This window comes from Schistocerca americana, chromosome 2, assembly GCF_021461395.2.
Source record: "Schistocerca americana isolate TAMUIC-IGC-003095 chromosome 2, iqSchAmer2.1, whole genome shotgun sequence".
Lineage (NCBI taxonomy): Eukaryota > Metazoa > Arthropoda > Insecta > Orthoptera > Acrididae > Schistocerca > Schistocerca americana.
The window spans coordinates 294,550,874-294,567,848 of record NC_060120.1 but is presented as its reverse complement, the minus strand read 5'-3'; the positions used below and the strand labels follow the sequence as shown (position 1 = coordinate 294,567,848).

The 16,975-nt window shown below is 43.5% G+C and overlaps 1 protein-coding gene across 1 annotated transcript in view; it reads left to right on the top strand.

Moving 5' to 3' along the window:
- Nucleotides 1-12,584, top strand: part of LOC124588879 (neprilysin-2-like) — a 202,233-nt gene extending 189,649 nt beyond the window's left edge. Inside the window, exons 13-15 of the mRNA XM_047131502.1 lie at nt 704-835; nt 4,208-4,389; nt 6,484-12,584. Coding sequence (XP_046987458.1) covers nt 704-835; nt 4,208-4,389; nt 6,484-6,646 — 477 coding nt within the window. The 3' untranslated portion in view covers nt 6,647-12,584. The remainder of the gene's footprint in view (nt 1-703; nt 836-4,207; nt 4,390-6,483) is intronic.
- Nucleotides 12,585-16,975: the final 4,391 nt, after the last annotated feature.

Genomic DNA, 16,975 nt, shown 5'->3' with positions numbered 1-16,975 from the left:
CTGCAAGCTCCTCTGCCCACTTTGACGAGGCTGGTGATAGAACGAGGGTGACCCTTTATGCAAGAAACCTTCAGTCCCCATTGCTAATGGTTTTTACCCAAACCTTAAAACGTGGCCGAAATGGAACTTGGACCCATTGGTTAACAGTCAAAGACGCTGTCACAGTGGACGACACTGGGATACACTTTAAGATGTCCTCAAGAAGTACAGTCCATCCATGCACGTAGCTTATAAAACCCATATTTGACCAGTGACGTAATATAGTAATGCTGCTTCTGTCTGGGACCCATACCAAATAGGACAGATAGACAAAATGGAGAAGATCGATAGGAGAGCAGTGTGTTTTCTCACAGGTTGTCTTAGAAAGTGGGAAAGAACTGTGGATATTCTCAGACAGCTCCAGTGGCCTATGTTACAGTAGAGACTTTGTGCAGCATGCAGTCAAGACTCCGCAGCTGTATTTTTCTATAAATGTCAACAATTATACTTCTTCGTCTTATGTATACCTCACAGAACAACCATGAAAACAAAATCAAAGAGGTTCGAGATGATATCGAGGTTTTCCAGTCGATTCTCCAGTGCACGAGCCAGAAAGAGGAACAGGAAGGGAGAAGGGGATGAAGTAATGCAACTGTCTAAAAATCGGAAAAAATGGTATGTTATAAGCATTTTTAAATATCTTTAATGTTTCAACAATTTTCAGGGTCGTCAGTTTGACAAGAATGGCAACCTGGTGGACTGGTGGGACCCTGTGACCCGCGACAAGTTCCTCAAGAAAGCTGAGTGCTTGATCTCACAGTATGGGAACTATACCGAAGAGCAAACAGGCTTACATGTGAGTATTACTTTTGCTGTTTCCTCCTACTTCCTTCATTCTCTAAAAATCTTACTATCCATCGTCTTTTCAGGAAAGAAATAGCCATACTGCTCTCATTCTTCAAATAAATTTTGTAAATCTTAGTTGCCCCTGTTTGACGAATTGGCATTGTGATGAAAATTCAGATAATGTTGCACTTTTGACTAATCACCATTCTGATGAATGTACATCTAAAGTGAGACAGCAAAGAGTCCCATTTCGCTAATAACAATTTTGGTGAGGATGCAGTAGGACCCTGATTTGTGTGCCCCATTTGACAAATCATTTCAATGAAAATGGATTTCACTTGGCACAGCTGGCTACTCCATTGTATTAACTACATTTTGATGAAGATGGACCTCATCTGGCACATCTGACTACTTTCATTAGACTAATTGCCATACAAATGAAGATATATGTCATCTGGCACAGCCGAGTGCTTCATTTAGCCAGTGACCTTGACTTGCAGCATTGACTGGCACAGTTTGACTAATCACCATCTGGTAACGACACATTTTATGTACCACAAATGATTGTCTCATTTGATTAATGATTTTAATGAATCTGGATTTCATCTGACACATTCGATTCCCAATCTGGACTTAACACCATGAATGTGCAACTTACCTAGCGTATTTGACTATCTCTTTTAGGTAATCACCATTCTGGCGGAGATGTACCTTATCTTGCACAGCTGACTTCGTAATTTGACTAATCATTACAGTGAGAAGTAATTTTAACTGGCACATCTGTTTGCCCTACTTGATCAACTATCATTCAGAAGAAGTGGCACATTTCACTAATACCATTCGACTAATCACCTTCCTGATGAAGGTGCTTCTCATTTAGGTCATGTGATAGCCCCCATTTCACTGACTTCCATGTGGTGAGTATGAATTTTTTTGTGTTGCATTGACTGCACCATTTCACAGACAACTTTGGGGAAGATCATTGTGACTTGGCTCATTTGTCTGCACTATTTGACTAATCTCCACTTCAATGAAGATGTATTTTACCCACCCTATAGCTGACCAATATGATTAATCACTTGCGGAGATGCATTTCATCTAACATGATTCATTCTCTCCATTTAACTAATCCTTGTGCTGATGAAGCTGGATCTCATATGAGACATTCTACTTTATGAATCTCACATGATGTGGCTATTGTACATCCTGTAGTACTGCAGCATTTAACTGAGTAACAGTCCGTTCTTAAATATACGAGGCGAACGTCAGTAAAACGACAAACAGCAGGGACAGAATCCTGACTGGAAATTGAGGAGAAAAGGTGAGGTCACGTGAACAGATGTCTGGAAATGGTCGGTGTGCGTGCAATGACACAAGGTCTCACAGTACACAGTACAGAGCTGCATACTCGAGGATTATCTGTAGCCCACAGATGATGATTGCGCGGCCAAATGATGCTAGTTCTCGTAAGGTTGGTTCGTCGGTAACGAGGGCTGATGACAGAAATTCCATAATTGGGATGGTCTAGTGGAAAAAACACCGACAATATCCTTCCTGTAGAGGGAAATGCATCCTTGCACTTGTTGCGGGGGATAGGGACAGTGGCGGTTGTCATGCAGTATATACGTAATAGTACTTTGATTTACAGCTTGTTGCCAGGGGTTTATCTCAATATTCTGTAGAACCCTGTCGTGCAAATCTAGTTTATGCACAGTCTGCCCGTTCGCCACACGTTCGTCTGTGTGAAAGGACGTATGATCACACAAACGCTCAAAAGGGGCTTTAAATGTTGTGTGATATTGTTGGTGTCTATGAGGTACTTGGTTCAGTATAGCTGTGCTGTTTCTCGACCATTTCCATCTACTTGGCGATACCCGGACACCACCTCTGCTTGTTTCCCACATAAATATCGCACCATTCTGCTGCTTGCAGAACGCTGCGTCAGTCCACAGCCTGCAACACACAAGGAACTCACGTCCGTGGTCAGCACCCTCCACCGTTGCTACGTTGCATTTATGGACACATGTTCATAGGACGTTTTTGCTCCATTTCTAGTCAGGAATCCGTCTCTGCAGTTAGCAGCTTGCATTAAGATTCACCCTGCGACTGCAGAGACGGATTCCTGACTAGAAAAAATATATACACTGAAAAGCTGAAGAAACTGCAAAACCTGCCTCATATTATGTAGGTCCCCGGCGAGCACGCAGAAGTGCCGAAACACGATGTGGCAAGGACTCGACTAATGTCTGAAGTAGTGCTGGAGGGAGTTGACACCATGAATCCTGCAGACTTGTCCGTAAGATTACGGTGGGTTGGAGAGCTCTTCTGAACAGCACATTGCAAGGCATCCCAGATATGCTCAATAATGTTCATGTGTGGGGAGTCTGGTGGCCAGCGGAAGTGTTTTATCTCAGAATAATGTTCCTGGAGACAGTCTGCAGGTATTCCGGACGTGTGGGGTCTCGCATTGAACTGTTGGAATGCTCAATGGACACGAGTGGATGCAGATGATCAGACAGGATGCTTACGTACGTGTCACCTGTCAGAGTCGTATCAAGAAGTATCAGAGGTCCCATATCACCCCAACTAAACACGCTCCACAACAATACAGAACCTCCACCTGCTTGAATAGTCCCCTGCTGACATGCAGGGTCATTGGATTCGTGAGGTTGTCTCCATACCCGTACACGTTCATCCGCTCGATTCAATACGAGACGAGACTCGTCCGACCCGGCAACATGTTTCCAGTCATCAACAGTCCAATGTAAGTTTTGACGGGCCGAGGCGAGGCGTGAACTATGTGTCGTAGAGTCATCAAGGGTACACGAGTGGGTCTTCGGTTCCGAAAGCCCATATCGATGGTGTTCGGTTGAATGGTTCACACGCTGACACTTGTTGATGGCCAAGTACTGAAATCTGTAGCAGTTTGCCGAAGGGTTGCACTTCTGTCACGTTGAACGATTCTATTCAGTTCTCGTGGTCCTGTTCATGCACGATCTTTTTCCGGCCGCAGCGATGTCGGAGACTTGATGATTTGCCGGATTCCTGATATTCACGGCACACTTGTGAAATGGTCGCACGGGAAAATCCCCATTTCATCGCTACCTCGGAGACGCTGTGTCCCATCGCTCATGCGCCGACTAAACCACGACGTTCAGTCTCACGTAATTTTCGACACCCTGCCATTGTAGCAGCAGTAACCGATTAAGCAACAGTCTCAGACACTTGTTGGCTTCAATAGGCGTTGGCGACCGCAGTGCCGTATTCTGCCTATTTACATATCTCTGTATTTGAGTATGCATACCTATACCAGTTTCTTTGGCGCATCGAAAGATGAGGAGCAGGAGCAGATGACACACGTGACGTGACGCTTTGCTTGCAGCTGAACGGGGTCAACACGCTGGAGCGGAACACTGCGGACAACGGCGGCCTTGTGCTGGCGTACGGCGCCTACCTCGCGCTGGAGCGCCGCAGCGGCCGCCCGGAGCCGCGCCTGCCCGCGCTGTCCGGACTCTCCCCGCGGCAGATGTTTTGGGTGTCTGCCGCACAGAACTGGTGCTGCAAGTCAGTATAGGGTACCCCGACCTCAAAATCACTCTGTGTGTACCGTGTCTCTTTTAGTTGTTGGTAAGGCGGGTACCAGGTTGAGATTCATTGGGAGAGTGCTTAGAAAATGTAGTCCATCAACGAAGGAGGTGGCTTACAAAACACTCGTTCGACCTATACTTGAGTATTGCTCATCAGTGTGGGATCCGTACCAGGTCGGGTTGACGGAGGAGATAGAGAAGATCCAAAGAAGAGCGGCGCGTTTCGTCACCGGGTTATTTGGTAACCGTGATAGCGTTACGGAGATGTTTAATAAACTCAAGTGGCAGACTCTGCAAGAGAGGCGCTCTGCATCGCGGTGTAGCTTGCTCGCCAGGTTTCGAGAGGGTGCGTTTCTGGATGAGGTATCGAATATATTGCTTCCCCCTACTTATACCTCCCGAGGAGATCACGAATGTAAAATTAGAGAGATTAGAGCGCGCACGGAGGCTTTCAGACAGTCGTTCTTGCCACGAACCATACGCGATTGGAACAGGAAAGGGAGGTAATGACAGTGGCACGTGAAGTGCCCTCCGCCACACACCGTTGGGTGGCTTGCGGAGTATCGATGTAGATGTAGATGTAGATGTAGTTAGACAGCACTGGCGCTGTGGGGCAACGAATTGTGGAGTCACTCCACATGATTAAAGCAGCTTCAGTAGCTAGCGAGGATGCAGCAAGCTATCTTGGGTGGAGGGTCGTCAACAGAAGTAGAACTAGTCTGAGTTACGCACCAGGGGACTGTGTTGGGGCCCATTCAGTTCGTGTTGTATATCAGTGACGTTGTGACATTAATAGTAAACTCAATCTTTGCAAGGATAATGCCATTATCAATAATGTAGTACTGCCAGAAAGCAGCTTCATGCATCAGTCCCATAAGGACACACAAAATAAGATTAGACTGAATGCAGTGTTGACAGAACCGTTTAAGCTGTCATTCTATTCAATTCTGTACACAATCGAAACGTGAATGGAACGGAAAGTAACCCTAACTCATGGTATGGTGTGTATGTACTCTCTGCCACACTCATCACAGTGCATTACAGAGTATTGGCGTACAATAATGAGTTACTGATAAACACCGCCGCGGTTTCAGAGGACGCCTGCATGAAAACTACCAGGCGCAGGGAAACAGACACGTTTCAGTGGACAGGTGCTCAATATGAGCATCATTTACGATGCAGATAACTTCAGTATATGCCTGAAGTTAGTTCGAGTCCCTTACACGAATTGTACTCGATGGCGCGACAGGACCTTGTTCTGGAAATCTCTTCAGTGGGTTGCCTGTCTGTAGGTGCGAACTAACTTAATGTGACGACATGAAGTGGATAAATTATCTACCTGTTCTGATATACCTGCTCTATGGCGCCTTCTACAAGTCAAAACTTGGCAAAGATGCTCTATCTAACGTTACGCGTCATTTTCCCGTGTGTCTTGCAGTTTTCTCACAGTCATTCACAGAAGATACTTAATAATAACTGTGTATATCGTACCACGGTGGGTGGTAAATATTTCACACAGAGACCAATGGTCCATTAAGCAAGTCGGTTCAGGGACTGTAGGCTGTGGACGTTATTCAGAGATGAAATGAATAGGCTTGCACAGGATACATTAGTGTGGAGAGTTCCAACAGACCAGTCCTTAGACTGCTGTGTGCATGTGTGTTTTCATGGTATTTATGTATGTTCACCAGCGTGTCTGTGTTTTTGTGCAATACACATTTTTTGCCTTTGAATTCATAAGTACGAGCAGTGTGAATTTACGCTTGTGTAATGTATGTACGCCATCTACGAGCTCGTACACTAATGGAATAGCTGTTTTGTTATGCAGAGTGACAGTATTCAAAAAATATTTATATATAAATGAATTTAGTTGTGTAAATATCTTTTTAACAAAAGTTATAGTTAAATTCCTCTTAATTAATGAAGTTGTAGCTTAATTTTAATTTTTTTTGCCTGTACTTGGCGTATCACGTCTCTCACTTAAAGAGTGGTAACTCACATCCCAAATTAGGAGTAAGAAAACACTAATAAAAGAAAATAAGTGACAGTGTCCTCTTCGTTCCGTTCACAGGTACCGTACTAAGACGATGATAGAGTTCATCACCACTGGAGTTCACTCCCCAGACAACTTCCGAGTACTGGGCCCACTCAGCAACCGGCCCGAGTTTGCCGAGGACTTTGCATGTCCTCTCGGATCCCGCATGAACCCGCTGGAGAAGTGCCAGGTGTGGTGAAGAGTCCAGCAGAGGTGCCGGACTGTCGGAAGCCTGATGCTGACAACCGGCTGGAGCCGCTGCCAGCCACACACGAATAACAACAGAGCGAGAGGAAATCTATTGGCTCACACCCCAGCTGCAGAACTGTCTGTGGGGCCTTCACTGTGTGGGGCCTGTGAGATAGCAGACTCGAAAGAGAGGAGCAGCTGCACTTAAATAGGATCGTCCAGATCCTATGGTTTCAGCACACGCTCAATCGAATTTCCGTCTGTGTGTGTCTGCGTGTTTGCACCATAATTACCTGCTCCTGTTTGGAGTAGATAAATAAACCTGTGTGCAGAAGCCATTAGTTTTATCCTAAGTGTTAATCAATTATTGTAGCTACTGCAGTCTATCTTACTAATACTCCACATTCATTTAGTGGAATTATATCAGTGGAAAAACTACACCAATAACAATGTGTTGTCACACATACGGTTTAATGACCGCCATCTTCAGGTGAGACGCTGCTGCTCCTGAGAACAGTTGAAAACTAGTGCTAAACCCGCAAATGTCGTCCCCGAACTCTACACGAGGCACGCATCGCCCACCACAAGCGATGCTCTCAAGACCGGACTTTTGGCGCCACCCTTAGTGTAACACTGGCGCCAAAAATACGTTGCACTCGAAGACGAACCTCAAACACTCAAGCCGATCACACCAAAGAACATTGTGTTTCGATGCTGTATATCATAGCGTTCCACATCCCGCTAAGAGAAAACCTTTGTTTCAATTAATGAAATTTTCTGTTGACCTAATTTCAATTACCTTTTTATGAACACTCTTCAAAATACAGACGTACCATAAAATATCAGGGTATCTCAGTATTCTTCCTAAATCTTTCATTTCAACAATTCTCCACTCTCCTTAACTGTGCAAATCGACCAGCCGATGTAAGCTTTCCCCAAATGACCCAGAATTTTGGGTTTGCCAGGATTTCAAAGTCCTAAATCATCCTTTATAAAGCCGAGTAGTGCCCCAATCTTGATAGGTAGGCGGAACACATTCATAATATGAGATATCCTTAAAGTCAGATCTATGTCGAGGCATACTGAATATGTGCCACACATCTGTCTTCCTCCTCATTCATCTCCAGGGATGGCTCAAACTGCATAGCCTGATGAACCTTCTTCTCAGAGTATCCATTTTATTTAAACACAGCCGCCAAATGCTGCAAATTCCTAGGTTAAAACTGGTGACTCGAGAACGCCGTATGCTCTGCGTACTAGAGTTTTAAGGACACCACGGCGTTGGTACGGCTGGTGGAAGTGTCATTTTATGGAGATAACGATCAGAATTTGTCGATTTATGATAAACGCTACGTGACAGAGTACCATCATGTTTTCGGTTAAACCCACACGTCCAAAAAATCGATGCTTCCCGTCACCTTCAAACTCCGTTTTAAATTTAATGCTGGGAGGTAGACTGAAGACAAATCATCTAAGAACATCGTGTCTTTGGGGCAAGACGATAAAGATATCGTCAACGTACCTCAAGATGTGCACTGGTTGCAAAGCTGAAGTCCCCTATGCCGTATCCTTGAAGTATTCCATAAATAAATTTTGACCTATAGAAGATTAAGGACTACCTGTAGCAACCCTGTCATTCTGAACAGTACCATTTAATGAAAAACATGTCGATGTCAACACATGACTACAAAGCTGCACTAATTGCTCATCGAGTGTTCCCTAATCACACTCTAGCACTCTTCCAAAGTGACATATGTGAATAGAGCTACCACATGGAAATTTATAAGTAAATCCTAAATGTCTATGGGTGGTTTCGAGGATAGGACAATGAGCTTTGCAACAAATGTGCTCGAGGAGACAGTATGATAGTTAATTTGTGGACTAGCCCCACGGACGTGATGCTGTAACCGATTTATGGACAATTCAACTGTCTCCATACAAGAACTAAATAGGTCATGGAGCCCGGAACTGACGAGAAGGTATCGTTTTGGGACATACTCGTTTACAAAAATCATGGTTATACTCTGGGACATAGTGTCTACTAAAAACCGACGAATACTGATAGTTAACTGCATACAAAGAATTTCCACCCATCGTACCAATGCCATAGCGTGTTTAGAACTCTAGTACGCAGAGCGTATATTATTTCCGACACAGACAGTCTAACACAAGAAGTTTGAGACTTGTGGCTGTGTAAAGGAAAATGTGTACCGTGAGATGCAAATATGGTGTCTGGACCACCGCCAGAAATGCCTGCAGCGGAGCGTAGATCTGTGGGCTTTGTTCCTTTGTGATGCAAGTATAGGCTATCCTTTAACACTGAAATAATTTTGAGGAGATTTTACATTAAGTGTGTGTACCGTCCACCCGTCAAGGTTAGGGCACTGCTTGACTCTATTAAGGATGATTTGAGACTTAGTAGGTATTGCACACACAAAATTCTGTGTGAATGGGGAAAGCTTACGTAGACCTGTGTATTTTTGCTGTTCCGGATATGTGCAAAGAAAATCGCCGTCACAAGGGGGTTAACAGCTGGAGAAGTCGACAGTAGCGGAAAGTTATTTAAACCAGATACATGGGATGAAATTCAACGATACGTTTTTGGGAACAGTGTTTGTAAGGATTTGGTTGAGTCTATGTTCACAGACAATTTGATCAATGGTGACAAGGGATTTTGTCTTAGCAGGAAGTGGAACCCTGTTTTACCTAGCATCAAAACACAGAGATCTTAGGTTCCGCCGGCCCGAGAGTTTAAGAATACTACTGCACTGCCATATACGAATGGCGTCGGAGTGGTACTAGGGGCGGCATAAAGGGCCAGTCAGGGGGGTAAGCAACTGTGGTGCATGACGCATGCGCTGTGTATAAGTCCGGCCTCAGGATTAGTTTTCACTGAGACTCAGCAGCTGCTTTCCTGAAAATGAGAGACAGTGGGTCCACAAAATATTGAGTCAAGTCGATTTTGAGAGCCGGCAGCGAAAACCAAGGATAGTACCAGTGTGTGAAATTTCCATAGGCATTTATTTTCTCTGCATGTGTTATTCGAGCATTTCACCAGAGAGCAGACAGAATTATATATCAATAAATGACAGTTTTTGCTACCTTTCATATGCAATGAACAAAAAAGCTTACACCGTATACCATCTCAGTTTTTCGGTACTATGTGTATGAATTATGTGGGGAGGCTGCGCAACAATTATGAGATTACAGATATATCAGTCACTCTCCAGGTATGTGGCAGGAGGACTTGTGTGAAAATTTAAGTACGAGACGTTCATTCTTCAGGAAGGTGAAAACTGTCCAGTTAGGAATTTTGCCATATTCGAGAGTAACTAATGCATCATGAAGACGCTGGAATATTTTTAAATGTGTGATGTAATCAGTATTGCCTGTAATTAGTAAGGGATTTGATCATACCATATATTCCCATCTGCTGGTCTCGTTGAAGATAATCCTCAGAAGACATAACCATATTTTCACTTCGTTAATGGAATGTCACTTGTCACTGGGGCTGATGTGTTAGATACGCTTCATGAATAGACAGAAAACGTCGTCGTGCTGTCCACGACTATCATTATTATCTAGGCAAGATAAGGCATTTGTACAAAAGCCCAGTAATATCATATTTAATTATCAGCCATAAACTTCAGGACCATGTTATGTCATTAAAGTACTTAATGGTGATACTAGCAGTAGGTATGAAGGGGGACAAAATCATGATACCAGTAACGGGGTTGTCAAATGGAAAACTGTGATTTACTGTGACAGTTCTGCTGATGAGTAATGTATTGGTAATGGACAGCACATGTAAGACACTATTGCGTCCATGTCTGGAGTACTCCTTATCTCGCAGGTATGACGGCATATGTCAAGAGATATCGGGAGACATGTTTCCAGAATCATAATATACTAGCAACCTCTATAGAGAAGTGCAACAGAGAACTTCGAAGAAATTACATAATATATTATCTAGGCGTATCATCTGCTTTTTGGATTTGTCAACTACACGGCAGAAGTTAAGAAGCCTTAACGTATTTAGCAAATGGTTCCCATTTCTGTTCATAAGCCCTAAGTTCATATTTGCACTACTAAATATTGTGTAATCTTTGAGTACCAAGAGGACTGGTTCCTCCAGCAGTTCCACAAACAAATATCTTTGTAATTCAGGTGGTAGTTTACCGAAACAATATAATTTACTATTTCGGCAACGTTGCAGGTGCAGCTTCAAATTTTGCATTAACGATCTTTGATTTTTGACATAGGCAGATAGCCATCATGTTAAGCACTTGTTCTACTGTAGCTGGTTGCCAGTCATAATGATGTGGCTACTTGAATTTAGTTCTTCATGGCTAGACCAGTGCTCATTTACTGAAAGCATACTGTGGTTTAAGTATTCCAGCCAATGTTCAAGTTTATTGATTAGTAGTTGAGAGACTCTATATCAGTATTCAAGAAACCTACATTATGTAGTGTTCTATTAGTGAAACGAATTTCTTGAAACTCAGGTTACGAACACTTCTTCTTCTCCTTTTTCCTTTTTAAGTAAGTAGGGCATTTTCATCCTGTTTGTTATCTTCAGATCCAGTTTTTTCCTTGAAACTCTTTGCTTCTGATTGGTCCCTTTTCCTTGGCTAACTGATTTGTTGAAGAGTAATTATGCAGAGGGAGTTCACTCTTTTGGTCTGTGAACAAATAATTCTCACGCCGTACCTGTGGATCTGTGGACGGAGTGAGCTGCGATCTTATTTCTGGTCCCCCCCTCTTGTGCTCCTTGGTTCCAGCCTGTAGTTCAAGTACTGCTGTCGCTAGTGCTGGTGGTGCTTCTCCTGATAGTATTGTTGGTATTTCCATTACTGATGCAGTGGCCTCACCGTTTTATGAAGTTAACATAAAATTGCGCACATAATTTCAATAATTTGTTTTATTTTAGAGCTTAGGAACATTCTACCACGAATACGTAAAAGCATACCGAGCCTTGTGAATCATTTCCTTTGCACTAATTCCATGTCTAGAAAGTGTGTTTCCCCATGATTAACATATTTTAAGAAATTGTCAGTTGGCCTTAATAGTTTTTAGAGGGATGACTGTGTGAAGTTGTATTTGTGCAGTGTTCCTGTAACTATAATGGTGTGTAAAACCTTACTATGATGTGACACTGCCAAGTTACGTGGCTCGATGAAACTTGGTCCGTACGTAAAAAGGATTGCTACGGTATAGTACACAAAGTAACTGCAAGAATTACGCAATAAGACGATTAGAACTGACTCCTTTGATTATAAAAAAAATAATTACACTAACGCCAGTACAATTTATGATTGTGCCCTGGATAATACAAATGGGGGAAACGGTTCTTAATAGAGTGTATGATCACCACAGACAGCAATGCGTGCTCTACAATGTGCCCCATTCTGGTCATAAGGTCGATAGGTGGTAAGGGGATTCCTTTCCGTCACCAGCACAAAACTGCTGGATGGTCATCTGTATATGTGTACGTGCTGCTACAATATGTCTCCCCAATGAATCTCTATAGTAATTGAAGAGTTTTAAGTCGGCAGAATGGACAGATTAGAGGGAAGGGGGAGATGGACAGAGATAGGAGTGGGATGATATGGGCTGAAGGAAGGGGGGAGGAAGACATGCCCTGAGGGTGGTTGCTTGCACAGGAGATGGACAAGCAGAAAGGGGGGGGGAGGAGGAGGTGTACACACAGAGGTGAGGGGATGAGGTGGACAGTGAGACAGTGGGTGAAATAAAAAAACTGAACAATACAGTTTCTTCTCCACAAACTGGGCCTAAGTGAAAAAGTAAATGAGTGTGTATCTGTCACACTGCTAAGCATTCGTTTGGACCCTCAACTGAAATGGGATGCACACATGCACCTGTTGTGAATTAAACTATCACATATGATTTAGATGCTACACAAATTAAAATGGTGTGTCACTAAGGGACGGCTTGAGTCTTCATTTTATGCTTTCTTCCACTCTCACTTAAATTAAGGGCATATCCTGTCTGGCAACTCAAATTATGTGAAAACAGTGTATATGCGGAGACAAGAGTAGTAACAACAGTAATTACAGAGAGTCGTTGCAGCCACATTTTAAAGAATTAAAAATATTAACAAGAATAATATAGACTTAGAATGTGCTAGATAAATTAAGTCCAAAAATAGCTTCAAACATACCGGCATAAATCTATATACTCGAAATAATGTACTCTTGTCAGTGAGATATCTACCGTACAATTTCTTTGAGAGGTATGTACAGGATCTATTAACCGACAACTGTGTTTATGAAGTAGATGCATGCTATACTAGTGTGGATTCCTAACGAAACATTTAATTTTTAATGGAAAATATAAATGTAATTACTACTGTAATAGGTTATTATGGTAGACATATCAAAATCCATATTATGTAGATGAATAAATATGAATACACATACATGGATTACTGCTACTTACATATTTCTTATCAAAATACTTTTCATTCTGTATGTAGCTATGATATTCTTCTGGTGTGTAGGTGAGCTACACTGTTCTATCTACATGTGGCAGAGTGTGTGCTTTTGAATTCGTAAGGGACCAAACTACTGAGGTCATCGGTCCCTAGACTTACAAACTACTTACACTAAATTATGCTAAAAACAACACACACACCCATGCCCATGGGCTGTCAGAGTATTGGTTAATTTTATTCATGCCGTTTGTGTGATTTTTTTTCTATTTCTGTTAATGTACTGATGCAGATCAGGATACATATGACGACGCAGTCTTTAAACACGCAATAGAGCTTTTATAACAGGACCCGCCACGGCCTGGCAAACGGCACTCTTGCACGATGTGTGGGCCAAGGCTCGGTCTGTCTCGGCACTGGGCGGTCCTTCGTGGAGGTACTTGGTACCACGTGGCGTTTGACGCAGTACAGCGATGCGGTACTGTTTCTTCTGCCATACGGTGTGGTACTTTTCGAAGTCCCATTTCTGTGTATTCCTCGCTTTTTGATTGTGGTTTAAACGAAATGTAAAAGAACAGTTGCGGTTGCACTGTCAAATACACTCAAAAAGAGGCAGTCTAGCGACGTATCGGGAATTACAGTACTTTTCCAAAGAGAGGGATGAAAGCTCTTAGCGTCTAATATGCAGCCACATAATCACAAGTAACCGCAGATATGCTATACAACGGGATTAAAACACAATGCACAAGGAATTTAGAGATATTCCTAACGATGAAGGAGAAAACTAGTTGGCGGAAATAAGAAGGTGCATTGCTGCACAGCGAGCCGATATCAAGGTGAAAATCATTGTCTTCATGCTGTTTGTATATTTACGTATTTGCTTGTAGAACTCCATTGTGTTTACAGTTCCTTCTACTGTTTCTTATTTTTAGCCGGCAACAAACGTAGCGCCACGGTATTGAAAGCAAGCTACAAAATACAGCTCGAAGTTGTCAGATATAGTAAACCTTTCAGCGATGGCGAGTTGGTTAAAGATTGGATTGTTGGGGCAGCGGAAATTGTAACGTCCTTGGAGGTAGAGAAGTTTTCCAAAATTAGTCAATCTTGACAAAGAATAACTTGCCGCATATCTATCATGGCAATTAATTGACAATGCCAGCAAGTTCCTTGCATTCTCGATTTCTTTGGACATGTCGATCGACATTTCCGACACCACACAATTTGTGATTTATATTCGTGGTATCGACTGCAGTTTGAATGTGACAGAAGAAGCATTAGATACGGTGGCAATGAAAGACGCAACATGAGGGATCTACTTACTGAGAACTGTTGAAGAAGCGACTGAAGCCGTTGGCAGGCATTGGAAGATGTTAGTCTCATTACCACTGAGAAAGGACGAGAGGTGCCAGGGCACAAATAGGCCTGTAGAACTGTTGCACAGTAAACTACAGTGATCAACAGACAATTTGTAAGGAATTCATTGTGTCGCACAGCAAGAAGCACTTTGTCGTAAATTTTCAGAGACGGAGCACGTCATGAAACTGATGGTCCGAATAGTATACACTGAACATTATGACCAGTTACCTAGTAGCCGGTACGTCCACCTTTGGCACGGGTCACACTGACGACGCGTCGTGGCATAGAAGCAATGGTAGGTCGCTGAAGGGAGATGGCACCAAATCTGCACACACAAGTTACCTAAGTCCCGTAAGTTACGGGGAGAAGGGCGATGAGCTCTGATGCCAAGTTCAGTCACATCCCACATGTGTTCGATCGAGTCCACATATGGACATTTGGAGCGAGGGGGGGGGGGGAGGGGCGGTGGGAGCACATCAATTATAACTCGCCAATGTGTTTCTTCAACCCCTCCATCACACTCCTGCACATGTGACATGGTGCATTATCTTGCTGAGAAAACGCCACTGACCACTGCCGTCGGGAAACATGATCGTCATGCAGAGGTGTACGTGGTCTACAACCAGCGTGTGATACTGCTTAGCCGTCATGGTGTCCTGCACCAGCTCTACGAGCTCCACTGATCTCATGGACGCCCATGCGAATGTACTCCAGAGCACAATGGTGCGGCCACCAGCTTGTCTCCGTCCCGCAATATAGGTATCAAGGAGTTGTTGCCTTGGGAGACGACGGATTCGCGCCCTCCCATTGGCTTGATGAAGAAGGTATCGGGATTGACCGGACTATGCAACTCTCTCCACTGCACCATCCAACGTTCAGTGCCGATGGTCATGTGCCCATTTCAGCTGTAGCAGCCGATTTCATAGTGTTAACGTTGGCACATGCATGAGTCGTCGGCTATGGAGGCCCATCATTAGGAGTGTTCGGTGCACTGTTTGTTCAGACACACTTGTACTGTGCCCAGCATAAAGGCTGGTGTTAGCTCCGTCACAGTTCGCTGCCTGTCCTGGTTTGCCAGTCTGCCCAGACTACGATGTCTGACATCTGTTATGAGGGGTGGCTGCCCAACCCCAAAACTTCTGGACGTGGTTTCGTCACATGTTGGAGACACTCCTCACAGCACTCCTCGAACACCTGATGAGACGCTCGTGCTGAATCTCCAGGCCATCGCAATATGCCATGTCAAACTCAGATAGATCGCGTGCCTTCCCCATTCTACACACGGTCAGCACGCTCACTGATACACTACATGAACCGCGCGTGTGTTTGAGTAGCAGTCATTCCTCGCCAGCAGACGCTGCCATTGCCGGAACAGGTTTATATCGATAGCAGTTTGATGGTCACAATGCCCTGGCCGAGCTAACAAACAAACAAGCGGATACGGTGGCTCACTCTTTCGTTAACCGTTGGCTGTTGGAATTCTTCACAGCAAAGCCATAACAACCGACCAAGGCACAGTTTTTGTTTCTGAACTGTTAAAGTAGTTATGTTGACTAAGCCGTGTCAAGAAGTTACGTACCAATGCTCTTCGGACGTAAGTAAACATAAGAAGAGGGAGGGCGCATAGAACGTTGAGCTACGGTGTGAATAGTAGCCACAGTAACTGGGACACAATATTACAATATTTCATAAGTGTGTAAAATACAACAATCCTTTAGAACGCAGGTATTTCACCTTACAAGGTTGTTTTGGGTAGAAAAATGGTCTCAGCTTTTTAATTATGTCGACCTACTTCATCTGAGAGTGTATCCTCTGTTGGGAACATTGCTAAAAGGCTACAAGCGATATGAGATTAAGTGAAAAAAACAGGAACGCAGGAAAATACTCACAATAAAAAACCGAAATTAGCAAGCTATCGCACTGGACGGCGGGTTATGTTATGTAACCGTTACGTTCCGAAAGGGAAAACAAAGAAGTTCATTCGGCGGTACCATGAATACCATGGATCATGACAGGAAGTCGAAACAACTATAGCAGGTAACGTTCCAATACAACTCCTCACCTGAAACACTGTTGTCCACATAAGCAGAATCCGGCCATTTCAAGGTGAACCGGAAGCACTGTCTCACTTTCCAGCAGCCATTCCGGAGGGGCAATAGAACTGGGTAAAGAAAGCAGAAGAAGGAACGGTAGAAGTAAGCCAGTGACACAGAACGTACCTGAGATCGGTCCAACACATCCACACACCTTAAGTACGAGACACGAGCTGAATGTTTGTAATTACCGATCAGTAATACGTCATGTTCATCTTTACGTTGCGTTACTTACATGAGAAAGGGTTGTAGTAGCGAAAATTCAGATAAAATATCTTCTGCAGCGTCCAAAAATTTTCGACGTTTAATATCCGTTGATAACTTGTACTGTACTTATGATTCTGAAGCTGTAAGTTGTATTACAAAAGCTATATTTAATAAGTAATCGATGTAATTGTGTATTCAGTCGTTCAGTAATCAAAAGTAAAGTGCTTGCATT